Source organism: Cydia fagiglandana, chromosome 20, assembly GCF_963556715.1.
Source record: "Cydia fagiglandana chromosome 20, ilCydFagi1.1, whole genome shotgun sequence".
Classification (NCBI taxonomy): domain Eukaryota; kingdom Metazoa; phylum Arthropoda; class Insecta; order Lepidoptera; family Tortricidae; genus Cydia; species Cydia fagiglandana.
In genome coordinates, this window is record NC_085951.1 from 10,838,530 (window position 1) to 10,857,290 (window position 18,761).

At 36.5% G+C, this 18,761-nt stretch overlaps 3 protein-coding genes across 4 annotated transcripts in view; 1 reads left to right on the forward strand and 2 right to left on the reverse strand.

Moving 5' to 3' along the window:
* Nucleotides 1-4,926: 4,926 nt before the first annotated feature.
* On the reverse strand, nucleotides 4,927-6,519 carry LOC134674885 (uncharacterized). The gene has a single exon (XM_063533039.1). It carries the CDS (start codon nucleotides 6,517-6,519, stop codon nucleotides 4,927-4,929), a length of 1,593 nt encoding a protein of 530 aa, XP_063389109.1.
* Nucleotides 6,520-12,786: 6,267 nt separating this feature from the next.
* On the forward strand, nucleotides 12,787-15,758 carry LOC134674935 (uncharacterized). 2 transcript variants are annotated; one of them, XM_063533093.1, is made up of 2 exons: nucleotides 12,787-12,930; nucleotides 13,400-15,674. In XM_063533093.1, exons 1-2 carry the CDS (start codon nucleotides 12,895-12,897, stop codon nucleotides 14,816-14,818), a joined length of 1,455 nt encoding a protein of 484 aa, XP_063389163.1. In that variant the 5' UTR covers nucleotides 12,787-12,894; the 3' UTR covers nucleotides 14,819-15,674. The 2 variants fall into 2 exon arrangements, with proteins under 2 accessions (XP_063389163.1, XP_063389164.1); XM_063533094.1 differs by having other exon boundaries at nucleotides 12,907-12,930; nucleotides 13,473-15,758.
* Nucleotides 15,759-15,866: 108 nt separating this feature from the next.
* Nucleotides 15,867-18,761, reverse strand: part of LOC134674937 (clathrin heavy chain) — a 58,139-nt gene continuing 55,244 nt past the window's right edge. The window contains exon 30 of the mRNA XM_063533095.1: nucleotides 15,867-18,308. Coding sequence (XP_063389165.1) covers nucleotides 18,208-18,308 — 101 coding nt within the window. The 3' untranslated portion in view covers nucleotides 15,867-18,207. The remainder of the gene's footprint in view (nucleotides 18,309-18,761) is intronic.

The window sequence follows — 18,761 nt, forward strand, 5'->3', positions numbered from 1 at the left end:
TCGTACCAGACTAGAGAAAACGGTCCACATGAGATAGAAAACCCGAGCCCTGTGTCTCACTCGCACATGTTGCCAATGTTAAAAAGATACCATTGTGGTAGAAATTATATCAATATACTACTGAAATTCATTATCTTCTTATAATATTTTAGTGCTATATTCCGATTACAGTTCTGATATCTTTTAAGTAATTTGTTAATTATTATGATGTTAATATTATTAACTGATTAAGCCAAGTGTACCAACGGGGATGAATTTGGCACACATTTTATTTATGATAAAATTAATAGTGGAATTTATGAGATCTTTCAACACTATAGCTTATGCCTTAGTTCAATATAAATTATAACTCAGTAATTACAAATTACCTGCTTCGCTTGTTGGTGTTATTATGTAACTTTGTCTATGAACATACAAAATCTAACATTATGATAAATGAGGCTTTAATCTGTACGGTAGAAATATGGTCATCCTTACCTTATTATTGCTTCTCACGACATGGCCCGAGATGCCCAGAACTCCAGGTTAAGATTGCAGGTGAGCAGAGCACAATGATTCTCCCCACGACCTGTTAAAGTATTAACACATTGATTCCAACCGAATCACTAAATATTTCCTAAGTAAATTTATAAGGATTGTTACATAGAGTGGCAGTCAATATAGCTATACTCTTCATCACTGATTGTTTATAAGTTACCTTGCCAAACGCTTATGGCTTGAACAGTTCACTGACCTAGTCTCATTAGATTGCCCTATACCATGGTATATCAATCCTAAATAATGGCATAAAGCCCATACGCTTAAGAGCTTGTATAAGGTCTGCAATCACCACATCTGTGAATGTTACCTACAAATGTTTCATGCAACCTAAAACGCTTACTTCTGAGCTCGTTTAAGGTCCGCAACCCTCACATCTGTGTATGGGACCTACAGATGTTAGATGCAACCTAAAACGCTTATTTCTGAGCTCGTTTAAGGTTCGCAACCCTCACGTCTGTGTATGGGACCTACAGATGTTAGATGCAACCTAAAAACGCTTACTTCTGAGCTCGTTTAAGGTCCGCAACCCTCACATCTGTGTATGGGACCTACAGATGTTAGATGCAACCTACTTTGTTTTTATTATAGGCCCACTCGTCCAAGTTTGTGGTAGATCCGCGACCAACACATCGGTGCTATTACTTACAGGCTGGCTCCAGCGGTCTACAAACGAGTGCCCATTAACTATTACATGCGAATCCAACTTGCACGTAATAACTTTATTTAATTGGTAGGCTATACCATCCCTCAAACCAACACATGATTTGGAACTTTAATTTAATTTGCATGCCACGTTACATGCCCAATAAATGCTTGGAGTAAGCTTTAGTGACCATTTATGACACCACGCTAGAAATTAATGCTAGAAACTTTATGCATTCAACGTATAGATACATTTTTTATTCTCTAAATACTTAGCTTGCTTTTACGTGCTGAAACCTGGAAATCCCGAGCCACTAACACTGATTTTAAGTTTAATAACTGGACAAAGTTCAAAGTACAAACTGCCATTATTATTGTAGCGAAAAACAAAGGACGCGTCGTTCAACTTACCATCGACAATATATTTTGTTTTTCTTTCTATTCCGTTTCCGGATTTAGTGTTGCTATGTATGTATTCACAATCATCGCGTATTTCGCGACACTGCCCCGCCTCTTTGATAGAGTTTAATTGATAGTTGACATTAATTCTTGCGTCCATCTATGGATCCTTTCCATAGCCTGAACGGCAGCTACTCGACGTTGATCACTTGGTTCAGCCTGGTGACTCGACGTCGCTTCATCATTCATTTCTGTGTCTATGCCAGAAGGAACTGGTTCTGGAGTGGTTTCCATAATTTGTGTCGAACTTGTATTCTCCAACAACTCGCTCTGATCCATCGTTAAATCGTTTTCATTATTCTTGCTTAGTTTTTGATGATCTTTGATAGAGCTAGTAGGAACATAGACGTTACTCTCTTCAGTTCTTAATGGTAAGGACTGAGAAAGACCATCAGTGCGGATGTGTAATTCTTTATCTTCATACACTGGGGATTCTTTCGTAGAATCTTGGAATGATGCCTCTTCATCCGCTTCCAGAGGATACAAATGTGCTATGGATCTTGTGAACACACTGTCTCCCACTTTTACCTTTGCAACCCTGCACAAACCGTCTTTTCCTTTTATTAATTCTGAAATTTTTCCTACCTTCCATCCTTCTCTATTTTTGGCTTCACCCTTTATTTGTACTATATCTCCAACCATTGGACTTTCATGAGACCTCACCCTAGCCTGTTTAGGTGAATTTCGATACCTTTCCCTGAGACTTAATAAGTATTGGTTAATAAACATTTCTTTGTATTCATCCATTATTCTGTTGCCACGATTCCAACCTTCTATAAGTTGTTGTTTGATCAGTGATCCTGAAAGTGGTAGACCTTCCATGAGTACTTCTATACTTAAACACTTTCCCGGTGTTAGGAAATCCGCAGGTTTAAGTATGTGCTCTACATTTGATCCTACATAAGTGAGAGGTCTGGTATTAGTAACCGCTTCTACTTCTTTGATACTCGTTAAAAGTTGATTGTCTTCCAGCATATGTTTTTGAAGCGTTCTCTTTAAGCAATGCTTAACAATTGCTACTAGCCTTTCATAAGCACCTCCATGCCACGGTGCAAGTTGTGGGATAAATTTCCATTTTATGTTAGTAATAAAATTTCCTTCTTCCGTTAATATTTCTCCTAACAATCTAAATTGTGAGGCATTATCTGTTAATATAAGAGTCGGAGCCCCCCTTGTAGCTATGAATCTCTTAAATGCCATAAGACATTCGTTAGTAGTCAGATCCTTGACAACTTCTAGGTGTATTGCCCTGATCACTAGACACGTAAACAAGCAGATCCACCTTTTCTTTAGACCGCTTTCCGTTCTCACGACCATTGGTCCAAAATAGTCCACTCCTGTATAAGCGAATGAATTTGTATACTTCACCCTTTCTACCGGTAATGCAGGAGTCTTGGGTAATTCATACGGACCTCCTCCGTGTTTCACGCATCTTGGACATTTACTTAACGTTTTTTGGACCTTACTTCTACCTTGAGGTATCCAATACTTCTGACGTATAAGGCTTAAAGTATGAGCCACTCCTACATGAAGATTCTTTTCATGAGTTTCCTTTATAAGTTTTTCAGTCAATTCGCTTTCTTTTGGTAAAAGAATAGGATGTTTTGCGTCGTAAGATAAGTCTGAATGCGCAAGACGACCGTCACATCTTAGTATTCCATTTGTGTCACAGAATAGACCTAAGCTGCGAGCTAGACTTGTTTTCTTTCCTTGTACTTCTTCCGGAAACATTGTTTCTTGTAGCTGTTTTATTTCTTGTAATTGAGGATCTAAGTTTGTTACTGGACTTGGTTCGGCAGACAATGTTTTAGCCTTTTGATGATTATCTGTGTTAGACAGACCCTCCGCCAACAGAAGAGAAACTTCAGCACCTGGGTGTTTTGGCCAGGTCTTTGAATCCTGTCGTAAGAAGGCGGGTCCATCTAACCACCCATTTCTCTCTTCCTTTGAGGTGCTTGGTCGTGTTGCATTGTCTGCTGGATTAAGTCCAGATGGAACATATCTCACAATTAGATTTTTATTTTTTCTAATTTCGTCCATTCTTCTAGACACGAACGGTTCCAGTAGTTTGTCTGAATAAAACCAGCTTTTTACGATCTGACTATCGGTCCACAATATCATCTCCGTTATATCCTGTTGTAAAAACTTGAAGACATATTTAATAAGTCTACTTCCAATTAAAACACCTAGTAATTCAAGCCTTGGTATCTTCAAATTTTCTTGATCTTTGGTAGGTACAAGACGTGACTTGCCTATTACAAACTGGACGTTATCTCCTTGCACCAGATATACTACAGCCGCGTAGGCTACTGTCGAAGAATCTGTAAAACAGTGTAATTGTGCCTTATGTCTATTTGGCACAGTCATATTTCTTGGTAGACGTATTGACTCTATTTCTTTAAGATCTTCTAGAATACTCATCCATTTCTGTTTTGTTTCATCAGATAATGAGCTGTCCCATTTGACCTTTTCCTTCCATAATTGCTGGAGAAGTAGTTTGGCTGGCAGTACTATGGGTACACTGAATCCACAAGGATCGTATATTGCCGCTATAGTTTTGAGTATTCCTCTCTTCGTAATCTCATTATTCTTGTTTACTTTGGCTCTAAGTTGGAGTGAGTCTTCCTTTAAGTCCCAATTTAAGCCCAAAGTCTTCACCGTGGTTTCTGGAGCCACATCCTGTATTTGATTGAGAAAATCCTTTGAATTAGAACTCCACTCTCGAAGATTCATTGATATCTCAGAAAACTTGTCCTTTGCCTCTTTATACAGATCTAATGCTTCATCTACTGACTCTGTGCCTGTAAGTAGGTTGTCCACATATATGTTATTGGCCAGCTGTTTTGTATAATTCCCTTCAGAGGTCTGTAGATGATGCTTTATAGTAGCATTTAATAAAAATGGACTGGAGATAATTCCAAAGGGTACCCGAGTGAATCTGTATTGTATAAGGTTGTCTTCAGTAACAGGTTTTTCTGTATCTTTCAGCCATAGAAATCTAGTCACATCTCTATCATTATTATTCAATCCAATTTGCAAGAAAGCCTTTTCTACGTCTGCAGTTAATCCTACATTGTGGCATCTGAATTGAATTAATAATCCAGTCAGGTCTTCTAGCATCATTGGACCGGCATATAAGCATTCATTAAGACTTTTCGCATTCTTTACTTTCGCTGAAGCATCATATACCAGTCTAAGTGCTTTTCCAGTAGCCATAACTCCGTGAAATGGTAAATAATGTATAGGATGATCCCTTTCTTTCTTGTTAGGAACTTCTTCTATAATTTAATTTTCCAATTGATCACTTAATGTCTTTTCATACATTGATAACGTCTCTTTATCCAGTCTTTTCACGAGCCCCACAAGTCTTCCATATGCTAATCCGTAATTTGTTGGTAACTCTGGAGGATAATCCTTCCATGGCCAGCTGACATGGTATCTTCCACTTTCTAGTATTGTGTTTTCGTTGAAATGCTTGATCGCTTCTTCATCTCTATTGGTGTTAGGCGAGTCGACAATTCCTATAGACTCTAAATCCCATAAGGCTCTCATAGATGTATTATCCAACGGTAGATCTGGTTCATTTAATTTGGTCTCGTATGAGGCTTGGAAGTATGTAAGTACTGATAATTCTTCTCCTCTTTCTTCTCTTGATCGACCAGACAGCATCCAACCAAACACAGAATTCACTAGATATAGATTTTCCTTTATCTCTATCTTCTCGGATAGCATTAGTGACTGATAGTAGTCGTTCCCTATCAGGATGTCAACTTGATCTTCGAGTGATCCGTCATCGGATAGAATATACTTGTTTCGATGTTCCCATTCTAAGAAGTCCTTGCTAAAGGTGGATACTTCATGAGTCATAGAGCGCACAATGTTGACATATATTAACTTTAATTCATTAGTTTTTGTTTGCAAGCAGAGTCTGGCCAGTGGAGTCTCCAACTCACGAGGTTTATCCTCAGCAAAGGTAAATACCGTGAGATGCTGTTTCTTTTCAGATTCCAGGTTAAGTTTTTTGGCTACCTTTTGTAAGATATAACTTCTCATGCTGCCACAATCGAAGAGCACACGACATTTGAGTATTGTATTGTTTCTGCCTATAGCGTTAACTATAACTGTCTGGAGTACTGTTGGCGAATCGTCATTGATATGTAATGAGGTCGTGGTTTCCTTCTTAGGTTGTTCCTTCGTGGGTTGTTCCTTCGTAGGGCACAGTGCTCTGTTGTGTTGTCCTTTTCTTCCACAATGTAGACAAGTTCTAAAATTTCTTTTACACGTTCTTGCACGGTGACCTAGACCTAAACATATGTAGCAGCGGTTATTTAACTTTGACTTTCTTTGTTGTACTGTTTTGAGCTTGGTGCACTCATCATTGAAGTGATCTCCACTACAGAATATACATGAAATCTTTCTTTTCTTTTGAATAGGTGCAGAACTGTTTCTTTCTTCCATGAACTTTCGTTTATTGGCATATGTCTTACTAAAGGCAGTCAAGGTTGGTTTATGCTTCTTATGTGTGTCCTTGCTAACATCTGGTTTCCTCGACCTTGCTCTTTTCTTTTTCCTGGACTCTTGTATTAGAAGCGTTTCTGTAGTGAAGCTCTTCTCCTTATTCTTGAATTCTTCACAAGTTCTCTTTGCATCTTCTCTGGCCGTGAGCACTACTTGCAACTCTTTTCTTAACTCTTCTATAGACTCATCCTTCAATTTCAGTTTCAACTCGTATATTATATCCTCGGGGAATTTTTCCATAATTAAGAATCTAAGGTGGTTATGTTCGGTATTTTCTCCTAAAGTATTTAAAATTCTTAAGTGTCGTTCAATGTCATCTAATGTTTTCCTACATTCATCGGAGTTCTCAGCCCTCGTCATTTTATATAATTTTGAATAATGAGCATCAATTACTTGCGATTTTCTACCATATCTGTTATGAAGTGTGGCTACAGCTATTTTATAATTGTCATTAGTTGTTTCTAGCCCGTCTAAAATGGTCTTCGCATCTCCTTTCAAGGATGTTTTTAGATACAGAAGTTTATCTACGTCTCTTAATTCTCTCTGATCAATATTTGAGCTGAATTGGTCCCAAAATTGTGTCCACTGTAAAATATTGCCATCAAATGTGGGCAAATTAAGTTCTGGCAACTTTCCTCTATTACTAGGGTGGCTTGTAGTGGATGGTACACCAATTTTGTCTCGTTTAGATTGAATAAGGGCGTTTAATTCAGCCAGAGTCTCATCACCTTCCAACTGTTCAGTTGTCATGGTTGAAATCTCGTCCGCGTTTGGATTTGTTACTATTTTAAAGTACTGATATAGTTCGGTATTAAATCTCGTTATTACGGCTTGTAATTTTGCCGAAGCAATCTTGGCTTGTTCATATTCTTCATCGTTCCATGATTTTAACGAAATGAGGATCCTTGAGTTGTTGGATAGATTCTTTATTTCTGACACAAATTTGTTTAACCTCGTCAAATATATCTCTTCCATCTTTATTATTAAAAAGTGGCGTTGTGCACTGAATCTGAAATTATTATCTTTGACTATAATGGATGGTAAACAATTTCTTAATGGACTAAGCTATAGTCTCATCAACACAATTTATTGGCAAGTGACTTTCATATACAGGTTGTGTATTGATTGTGAATTTAATTTATTAGACCCACTTCATACCATTCCCTGATAATGGCATATAACATTTTTAAATATTGGTCGTAGCTCTGAATTGTTACTCTTGCTTAGTGATATTTTATTTTATTAAAGTTCACATCCAGGTCCCACATATAGTTCGACCTAGCCTATAAACATAGCACTAATTCTCGAACCAAATATTACTTTCATTTTATTTGACTTGGACGTGACACTACCGTGCCCCTTCTTGGCAATTTACTCACAACAGCAAGAAACATCAAGAGCATTTTCTAGATTTATTTATTCAACAAGAATAATCACAATCAAAAACACAAGCCGACTAGTTTCCATTAAACTACATTATTATTCAGGTTTAATCCATCTGAATATTTGCAGTCATTTTACAATTTTGAATTTTGTCCAGTGTTCCATTTCGTTTATTTATCTTAAATTAATAATTAATTTATTCACTTCCACATCAACCCCAATAACCAGAGATAAACCTGTAGTACTTGACCACGCTCTACCGTGCACCTTCATGTTTCAATGAATTTAAACTGTTTTAAGTAAATTTATTTCATAATGTGTAAATTTAAACATAACTGATTTATGTTTTTAGTGTGTTTTGTTATGGAGTATATATTTATTTACCAAGTTACTACAAATTAGCAATTTTATTAAAATAAACGCTGTTACCAAAAAACAATTTACATAAATATGAATGAAGTAATCTTTGTATTAAAATATTACTAATTCCTTTGTATTTTAGGAATATGCGCACAGGAACTATAAAGTTATCAGACTGTTTCATGGTTATTAACAATGTTTGATGAAAAATGTTCAACCAAATATTATTTTAAATAAACAATATGACAAATAATTATCATGAAAATTCAAATTTTCTCTCAAAGTGACTACTGTTTGTTGCCATAATGTTGTTTTGGACTAAATTCTTAGTTTGTATGTGATTTATTTCTTATACCAAATGGTTTCATTAAAAATGCAAGTTAAAATTTGTCAAGGAAATCAGTACTTGTTTTTACATACCTGGCCCGTTATAGAACTTTAGTTTCCTCTGTTAAATATCCTTTAATGATGGAGCAATATGTTTTCCTCTCAATTGAGCAAGACTGTAGCTATGTTGCTTGTGATATCCACTTATAACCTTGACGTAGTACCTTTTATAAATAAATAATACAATTTTATTGTTGTTAACTTTGTTGGATGTGCGTCTAAAACTCGGATCGAAGTGTACTATTTCCTTCACTATAAAGTACGAAATTTTAAAGGCAACAACTTATTTTGCGCACGCAACTTGTTCGATAACATGTAAACAAAATTGTCTGTTCTCACCTGATGAACTAACAGATCATCCCATCAAATAACACTTTTCTTTCGTAAATCACTGAATTCCTCTTGTGATTTCGCCTTATTTAAGCTAGTTGTGAATGTTTATTCGCAAAATAGCCGGCTTTTTAACTCGTACATTCTTGTAGCAAACTTGCAAAATGTCACTACGTTGTTGATGTATAGTTATGTTGTCTGTGGAACGAATAATGAATTTCGCAATATGTTTCCGTTTTGACTTACTCTTTAAGTTATTCTCTATTAATTATTCATAAGAAAATCATGACTAATTAACAAATTATGAAAATATTATTCAAATAAATTTTTTGTACGATTCCGATTCAAGTACAAAATCAGTTCACCACGCCATCTGTGGTGGAATAGCTGTCACTTTTAGATTTTATGCTAAAAACGCCATCTGTCAATCACTAGATGAACTACCTGTAAATTTCACTTACCGAACTGCTCTCGGGTTCTAGAACAAGCTAACTTAAATTTTATGTGGTATTTAATACTAAAGGGGTTTGTGAAATAAAATACAACAACATTTCTTTATTAAAAATAGCTGCCCGTCTGCTTACTGACGTAAATTATCCTGAAATCGTGCCTTATTATCATAATATAGCTAGTTTCAGTGATCAATCAAGTTTAGTCTATTCCTCTACAGATGTCGCCACCGTGATCCTGTTTCTAGTTTCAGTGATCAATCAAGTTTAGTCTATTCCTCCACAGATGTCGTCACCGTGATCCTAATTTCTCATTTAATTTTATATTTTACTGCTTTTTTAAGATAGGATGACTACATTCACCGTACAGAAACCTCTTATTATTATTTACTCCTTCTTAAATAATGAATCCCTCGCATCTACACCATAAATTATGTACCAACGGGGATGAATTTGGCACACATTTTATTTATGATAAAATTAATAGTGGAATTTATGAGATCTTTCAACACTATAGCTTATGCCTTAGTTCAATATAAATTATAACTCAGTAATTACAAATTACCTGCTTCGCTTGTTGGTGTTATTATGTAACTTTGTCTATGAACATACAAAATCTAACATTATGATAAATGAGGCTTTAATCTGTACGGTAGAAATATGGTCATCCTTACCTTATTATTGCTTCTCACGACATGGCCCGAGATGCCCAGAACTCCAGGTTAAGATTGCAGGTGAGCAGAGCACAATGATTCTCCCCACGACCTGTTAAAGTATTAACACATTGATTCCAACCGAATCACTAAATATTTCCTAAGTAAATTTATAAGGATTGTTACATAGAGTGGCAGTCAATATAGCTATACTCTTCATCACTGATTGTTTATAAGTTACCTTGCCAAACGCTTATGGCTTGAACAGTTCACTGACCTAGTCTCATTAGATTGCCCTATACCATGGTATATCAATCCTAAATAATGGCATAAAGCCCATACGCTTAAGAGCTTGTATAAGGTCTGCAATCACCACATCTGTGAATGTTACCTACAAATGTTTCATGCAACCTAAAACGCTTACTTCTGAGCTCGTTTAAGGTCCGCAACCCTCACATCTGTGTATGGGACCTACAGATGTTAGATGCAACCTAAAACGCTTATTTCTGAGCTCGTTTAAGGTTCGCAACCCTCACATCTGTGTATGGGACCTACAGATGTTAGATGCAACCTAAAAACGCTTACTTCTGAGCTCGTTTAAGGTCCGCAACCCTCACATCTGTGTATGGGACCTACAGATGTTAGATGCAACCTACTTTGTTTTTATTATAGGCCCACTCGTCCAAGTTTGTGGTAGATCCGCGACCAACACATCGGTGCTATTACTTACAGGCTGGCTCCAGCGGTCTACAAACGAGTGCCCATTAACTATTACATGCGAATCCAACTTGCACGTAATAACTTTATTTAATTGGTAGGCTATACCATCCCTCAAACCAACACATGATTTGGAACTTTAATTTAATTTGCATGCCACGTTACATGCCCAATAAATGCTTGGAGTAAGCTTTAGTGACCATTTATGACACCACGCTAGAAATTAATGCTAGAAACTTTATGCATTCAACGTATAGATACATTTTTTATTCTCTAAATACTTAGCTTGCTTTTACGTGCTGAAACCTGGAAATCCCGAGCCACTAACACTGATTTTAAGTTTAATAACTGGACAAAGTTAAAAGTACAAACTGCCATTATTATTGTAGCGAAAAACAAAGGACGCGTCGTTCAACTTACCATCGACAATATATTTTGTTTTTCTTTCTATTCCGTTTCCGGATTTAGTGTTGCTATGTATGTATTCACAATCATCGCGTATTTCGCGACACCAAGCATGTGTACAAAAAAAAAAACAGTAAATTGAATATGGTAGAAATTGTAGTAACTTGAATATTAATTGGTATCCCCAACTTGATGACGTATTTTTCGTGTATTTACAAAATACGTAAATGGCGCCGCTTAGCATTTATTCATAAAATATTTTAAAAAATGGTTAAAACATGTTGTGTGTGGGGTTCTAGAAGTGAAAGCTACGCTGATTGTGGAATATCTTTTAAGGGTTGGTCACAATTATTCAATTTTACGATAAAAATACAAGAATACATTGTCAAACTCATTAGGGTTACCATGATGTCGGTACGATTTAGATCGGTCTTACAGAATTATTATTACGTACTTAATGTAAAAATAAGTTTAGGTACCTAAATAGTATACTAATAAATAAATAAAGATAACTATACTTATTTCGGCATGTTTAATTATTCGGTTCACGTAATGAGAGCTAATAATTGCCAAAAATTAAATCCAATGTCCTTAGACATTACAGACTCATATTTATACATAATATTTAATTACTGAAACGTTAATTCTAACTATTTATATATATGTAATCGATTCTATATAGGTTGAACACATATTTCCGTCCGTATACAACGGCGGCAAATTTGAAAATTTTGTTGCAATTACAGATCTACAATGACGCTTACGCTTAAAGAATAGCTAAAGTATGCAAAAGGGAAGTCATCACGTATATTAACACACCATGAGTATGATATTGATAGTGATAGGTATTTTGTTAAATTATGAAGAGCATAAATAGTGTAAGATGCCGGTTTACACGGTTAAATGTAAGTTTTTATTTCGTTGTGTGCTAATATTTTATCATTTTAGTCAATAATCAAGATAATTTCGTGTAAAAACATAAATTGTTACGCAACGCTAGGGCTTGACAAAATGACTAGTATCGATAACCAGTCGGCATAGTAATAATAACTACAAAGTTATTTGCGAAACAAGTGTTAAAAGTAGGAATTAAATTCGCAATGAGTGGTGATTAATTAAAACACGACCGATGGCAGTGTTTTTGATCGATACGATTTGCGAATTACCTAGTTACCTAATGCAACTACAACGTTTTACCCGACCCTGGATATCTGTCTCGCTCTCTCTTATAGCTGTGTCTTTGATGGACGTACGGCGGACCACCTTCCTTACAATCGACCATGATCGCATTGATCGCGATCCAATACGCTCATCCCATCTGTAATAGATTTTATAACGACTAAAAGCTTTTATAACGACTAAATTAAGTAAGGTTGTGTGAAGCGTTTTACAGAAGGGAAAATGACTATCCATCTCTTTTCTGGGGCAATTATACTAGCATAGGGAAAATACAGTATTATTCTCTCTGATTATGTGCGAATGAGAAAAGAACCTGGCCAAACTATATAATCCATCTTATGCTAATATCCCACATTCATGTGACTTATGGTCACCCTAATTAGAAAGAGATGCAGGGCTCAGGTTTAACCTCTCATGTGGACACACTTTTTGGCCACTGTACACAATCCGGATTATTAATTCTAAATCCGTGCCATAATAATGTATCTGTCACAATTGTGGGGTTGCCATATTATCTATGTACTTAAATACGGCATACACTCTCAGACATTTCTCTTTTTCCTTCTAAACCACATCCTAATGCCAACCCAAACAATCCTCAATTTCAATTGGAAAACCGACAGAACCGTGGCGCTGCGAGGATTCAGTCTTATTATATATATCTAAATGTTATGTCTACATTGATTGGCATCAAAAATACTCAAATTCGTTTGGTTTTAGTGGCTTTGGAACGGTCTACTGTCAAGTGTCAACGATCCGGCTTGTTTTGATTGATCAGTCAGATTCGCTCCTCACTACTTCACTCACTCCAAGAACATAAGTGACTATGATATGATTATAATTATTATATTAAATGCTCTTTGACTCCAATCATGTCGATGACGGGAAAAAAATGTCTTGGAAGCCAGGTAAATAAATTTGCTTTTCTTATTTGAAATAGCGCTACAGCTGAAGAATTGAATTTGTGTGATGATATTATAATAATACGTTTGCATTCATTTATTTTTCCTCAGAGCTTCGTCACTTACAAACTAAAACTTTTGAGCGCTCGATGTTCAAAAATAAACCTTTTATTACATGCACACACACACACTGAATATTGATTAAATAGACTCCCTTTTAGTGGTCGGGCTGATTGACTAAATTCCACCTCACAATCTCATTTTACAGGCTGTGAAAATATATATATATATACACCTCCTCCTCCTTAAGTCGTTCCCTCACTGCTGTGGATCGTGGCTTCGACGGAAACGTTGCAATAGGCTTCTCCATTTATTGCGGTCTTCAGCTTGATGGAGAGCCTGTGACATACACTGTATATATATACAGTGTATGTATATATTTATATAAATTAAATATTTGTATGTTTTTTTTCAGGCCAAAGCAACCATTGCTAAGGTATATCACCATATAAAAAAAGAAAAAGAAACTGGCATTATAAATCTTACAGATGTTATGTGGCGAACTGCACAAGCTGTCGGTTATAGTGAATGTATTATAACCAGTATATTAAACGAAAAACAAGAAGATGGTGAATGTACATCAACAGACACGACAGAGGAAACTACAACGACACCAACAAATGATATAAATTCACAGACCAAAGAAATAATTGCTAGGGTATATCACCACATGAAAATAGAAGCCGAAATTGAAAATGTTAGATATCTTAAAAATGCCAAGAGCCCTAGCAGGCGAACTGCACAAGCTGTTGGTTACAGTCAACGAACTGTATTCAAAATAATAAAAGAAGAAAAACTAGCTTGTGCAGACACATCATTCATGGCACAGGACATCACATCAATATTTAAGCCACCATCCAAAAGAAAACGTATTTGCCCAAAATCAACGATGGACAACTATGACCTATCTTTGCTCCGAAAAACGATTATTTCGTATCAGACTAAAAATCACGAAATGCCCACATTAAAAGAACTTAAGGAAATTGTATCAGAAAAAACTGGTTTCGACGGCTGTAAAGAAACCTTGCGAAAAATTTTGTATGATTCAGGTTTTGAATGGTCTACAGCAGACAATCACAAATTACTTGTTGAAAGGCACGATATTCAAATGTTGCGATTCAGATATCTTAAAGAGCTGCAAAAATATCGTGATGAAGGTAGATACATTGTATTTACTGACAATTACTATGTTGAAACATCCACACGGAAAGAAAAGAAAAAAGAAAATGGAACATCTAAAGGTGTCATAATTATTCATGCTGGTGGATGTCAAGGTTTTGTCCCGAATGCCTGCTTAATATATGAGACAGACTCTGCAAGTGATGATAGTTTGAATTTCAACAACTATAAGCAATGGCTTACAAGTCAGCTACTGCCTAATCTGCCAGAAAATGCTGCCATTGTCATGAATAATGAAAATTGTGTATTTGAAAATTGTCCTGATCCTAATTCAAGTAAAAGCTTTATGCACGTATGGTTGACTGAACGAAATATTGAGTATGAACAAACGATGAATAAAGTAGAACTGTATGATTTAATATTGAAAGGCAAAGGGACATTCAAAAGTCACACCATTGAAGAACTAGTTAGGTCAAAGGGTTTTCAAGTTCTAAGATTGCCTCCTCATCACCCTGACCTAAATCCAATGGAACATATTTGGAGAGTTTTAAAAAAGGATGTAGTTTTAAAGAATGTAGAGCAAGAATTGACATCTAATCTGAATCTAATAAAAGAACGCATTGAAATGATTGAATGCTCTTTGTGGGAATATGCATGCCGGCAAGTTGTAGATGCGGAACACCAATATATGAAATATTTCGATGATAGACTTTAAAGGCGTGGCTCACTCCGCGATTTCGTCGCGAACTATAGCAATAGTTCGTTTTTTTAGCATTAGAAATAAGGTAAACAATCTTGATGTGTCTTTTAATTGAAAAACACATTTTAGAAATAAGATACGGCAAATATGTAACAAGAATGAATCTAATACGACCATTTATATTCTTCTGCTTTCATAAGTAATAGTTTTTGATTTTTAAAAACCGCTTTTCAATTAAAAGACATGTCTATATCGCTTACCTTCTTGCAACTTCTTTCTAATGCTAAAAAAAACGAACTATACAGGTAGCTTAAAGTACATCTGTTCCGCCCCAATTTTGGGGAAAGCCATAAGCCGCGCGTGGCGCTGTCGCCACCTAGCGGCCATATCTGTGCTGATCGTAACAGACGCATTTTGTTAGAGAGCGAGTCTTCTGTACCTAGTACTATTATTTATTCTGTGTTTATTCTTATAAGCTCCCACCGTTGCTATATTGCATACAAAATGTATGACAAGTCATGGGAGTTTGGGGTAAATGTAATTTACTAACATATAATGTTTATATAACATGTTATTTTGACAACTATTTAACTAATCAAACCCATTTGCCTGGTACAGTCAACATCAAAGATAGTTTACAATTTTTCTCTTCTTCGTATCTTTAATGTCGACTGTACCTGCTGGTATACAGAGTGTTTACATGAGGCTAATTACCAATACAACCCAGAAAAAATAAATGGCTTAATGTATTGTCTTGAATTCCTGATTTTTGAGTTTGTTTCAATGGGCTGAAGGTTCATAGTCCATAGTGTATAGACCAACCGCTGAAATGAGTCCTCGCCTGCGCGGTACGGGGGCGACGGGGTAGGACGACTAATTTAAGCGGTCTATAGTCTTCTCTGTCGACTAAGAGATGAGCGTACATTTTAAGATTGGTTGGTCTGCACCAAGTCTGTACAACCCTGTATATTTTGGTTTTATCACTTGCCTAAGGTCAAAGAGACAAATATGTCGAATTCATACTTTCTACTGGTCGGGGGAAAATGTAATTCAAAAACACAACTTAGTTTATTAATATTTATTTCTTACTATAATTAAATTCAGGAAAACATTATCATACATGAATAAATACAATATTAATAATAGAACAATTAACTTTCTTTCCACAAAAGTTTATGTTAAAGATGTAATATTACGAAAGAAATGAACATATAACAATTGCTATTATTATTATCATAATGTGATAGGAATGATTTGAATGAATCATTTTAACATCAATGATTTATTAACATCAATAAGTAAGAATTCTGTATCTGAAAAGCATTATTAGTCCAATTTAATACATTCTGGTGATTTGTCTTTGCGACCGAATGCCTTTCAGATACAGAATGAATTACAAATGAATGCAATCTACGTATTCTAAGAGTAATAAGGCATTTCTGGGGTCATTCCGCGTGAAACTGGGTAAAATATGAATCTCTCGAAATAATAAAGTGTATACAAAAATGTAACATACATAAAAGGCTAAGGTTCCCCAGAATGCCTCGCGGGCCGACGCATGCAAGCCCTACCAGCGAATATGGCGCAAGTAACCAACATATATATAAGTCGGCACAGGATGTTCCTATGTTTAACGCTGATATTCGTCAGTGCAGCTGGCTCGGCCGCTTCATAAGAGATATATTTGACTTATCTAGCGAAGGCATCATTCCCAGTGCGATACGGACGCAACTAAAGCGTGTTGTGTATACGTCGCACACAGTTCAACATTTTACTCAAAAATAACATCATACCACTAATTTCGCCTAAACTAAACCTAAACGTATCTAGAAATTAAAAACCGTTACGACACTCGTAACTTCAAAGAATTCCTGTAATCGACCAGTTTTGGCCGAGTCTAGACATGTGAAAGCATTATATACATACAAACGATGTGAACTCTCGAAATATAGTGTTTTTGTACATTAATATTGAAGATAAATTTAGTGCATGCATTTTATTCGTTGGTATTCGGTTATAATATGATTTAAGTATTATTATTGCACTATTTTATAAATTGTTGTTCGATTGAATTTTTTAGATCTGTTTATATGAACATTTCAACTAGTCTTTTCAGTAATATAAAAATAATAAATGAAAACTAACATACAATTTGATAACATTGACAAATAATCATATTTAAAGTATCCATTTCAATAATTTATTAATTTAGATTTCGGACAGGTCGCGGCTCCACTCGCGTACACCTCAAATAACATATAACTTGGCCTTTCGGTTGTAAACGTATCATGAATGAGTGACAATGTTGCTCGGTATCGATATTACGATACATTGAAAGTTATGCAATCTAGTGATAGATTCAAGCTTCGATGGATGTGTCATAGAAGCTGAATGATCAACTATTAACAGTCCACCCTCATGGCAACCCTTTTAACATTGGCTTTAAACACACTTAAACGATTACACAAACCCTATAGCGCCGCTTTTATAACTCGCGGTGGTATGATCGTGTGCGCGCGGCCTAACGCGAACAACTACGCAAAACCAACGGCCGACAGACCGATCATCTATTAAAACTCTCAATCCATTTTAAAAATAAAGCACTTTGTAGTCACGAGAGCTACTTTACCATCAAATATATTATAATTTTGTACAGGCCAACATTTTATATAGTTCTAGTCGTCAGCCCAACCGCTAATCTATTCGTAAATCTTAAAGGTATCTCTATGCACTTACGACGTAAATAACTTTTTACAAAATGAGAATACTAAATAGAATACTAGAGCGTAACTTAGGCCTCGGCAGGGGCGCGGGAGAGTTTTCACTTATCATACATAGCCAACGGTCGGAACGGTGTATCTCCGGTCGGAAGTGCATAGAGAGAGTATCCATTGCGTCTTTACATCGAGACCGCGGACCCGGGACTCTATAGAAACTTATACGGACATGAAATGACGATCGATGAGTAATCTACGGCGCTACTCGCATTCGATTGCCATTCTTACGTCTTCACACTCCTAGACTTACGAGATGGGCGGGAGATAAAATAAGAATGAATCTTATTTTAATCATAATAATGTTCAAATTTGCTACAAACATGACTAGCGTCAAACATTTTAGTAGCTTACACGTTCTTCCCTATTTTCTAGCCGAGAACAGCGAGAAACGTAACATTCGCCACACATCGTAAGTCTAGGTATTCACTTTTATCATAGTTCATCTACCCGGGGGAGTTTTGCAAAAGGACGTCAGAGATATTACTGACATAACATCTAAATGATTTTGAATTAAAGTTAGGGTAGATCTGAGATAAAAGTGGGATCCTCGTCCCGTATGGGTCCCGTGTCGGGCTCGGGTGCTCAGAAGTGCCGGGGCCTGCGGGGCGGGCTCGGGCGGGCGGCGCCCTACATGCCGTAGCCGTGGTAGGGCGCGGGCGACGGCGCCTGCGCGGCGTACGCGTACGGCGACGCCTGCGCCGGCACGCCGGGGTACGCCATCGACGGGCCTGCGGGAGGAGGGTAGTCATTGCACTGTCCGACGATCAAATGTGCTACATACATACGCGCTTGTGGTTAAACCGTAGCGGCATGCCGCAACTTCGTGTTTAATATGCGAACGAGCGTGATATGCTCCGACTTACAGTATGAAATTGCGGAGTTATTCCTACTATTTTTTCCCACCTCTTGCCACCGGTAACTACTGGAAAAAATGATTCTCAGTAAAGTGTCATTCTATGGAACTTGCTAACTATGTAAACAAACCGCCATATTGAAATTGTCTCTGAATGATGAATTTACTAGTGTTAGCAACAACTCAGTTTGATTTTGAGAATTATTTTTCCCAGTTACTAGTGGTAAAAGGTGGAGAAAACTTTACGACAACAATTTTTGGTAACTAGTGGGAATAACCCGAATTGCGGCACGCCTCCGCGCCGCGGTTACGACCACAAATATGAGGG

Bases quoted from the DNA above. Each gene is read 5' to 3' on its own strand.
- LOC134674885 (XM_063533039.1), bottom strand. From the start codon at position 6,519: ATGACGAGGGCTGAGAACTCCGATGAATGTAGGAAAACATTAGATGAC.
- LOC134674935 (XM_063533093.1), top strand. From the start codon at position 12,895: ATGTCGATGACGGGAAAAAAATGTCTTGGAAGCCAG. The intron at 12,931-13,399 runs GTAAATAAATTT...GTTTTTTTTCAG, and splicing joins AAAAATGTCTTGGAAGCCAG to GCCAAAGCAACCATTGCTAA.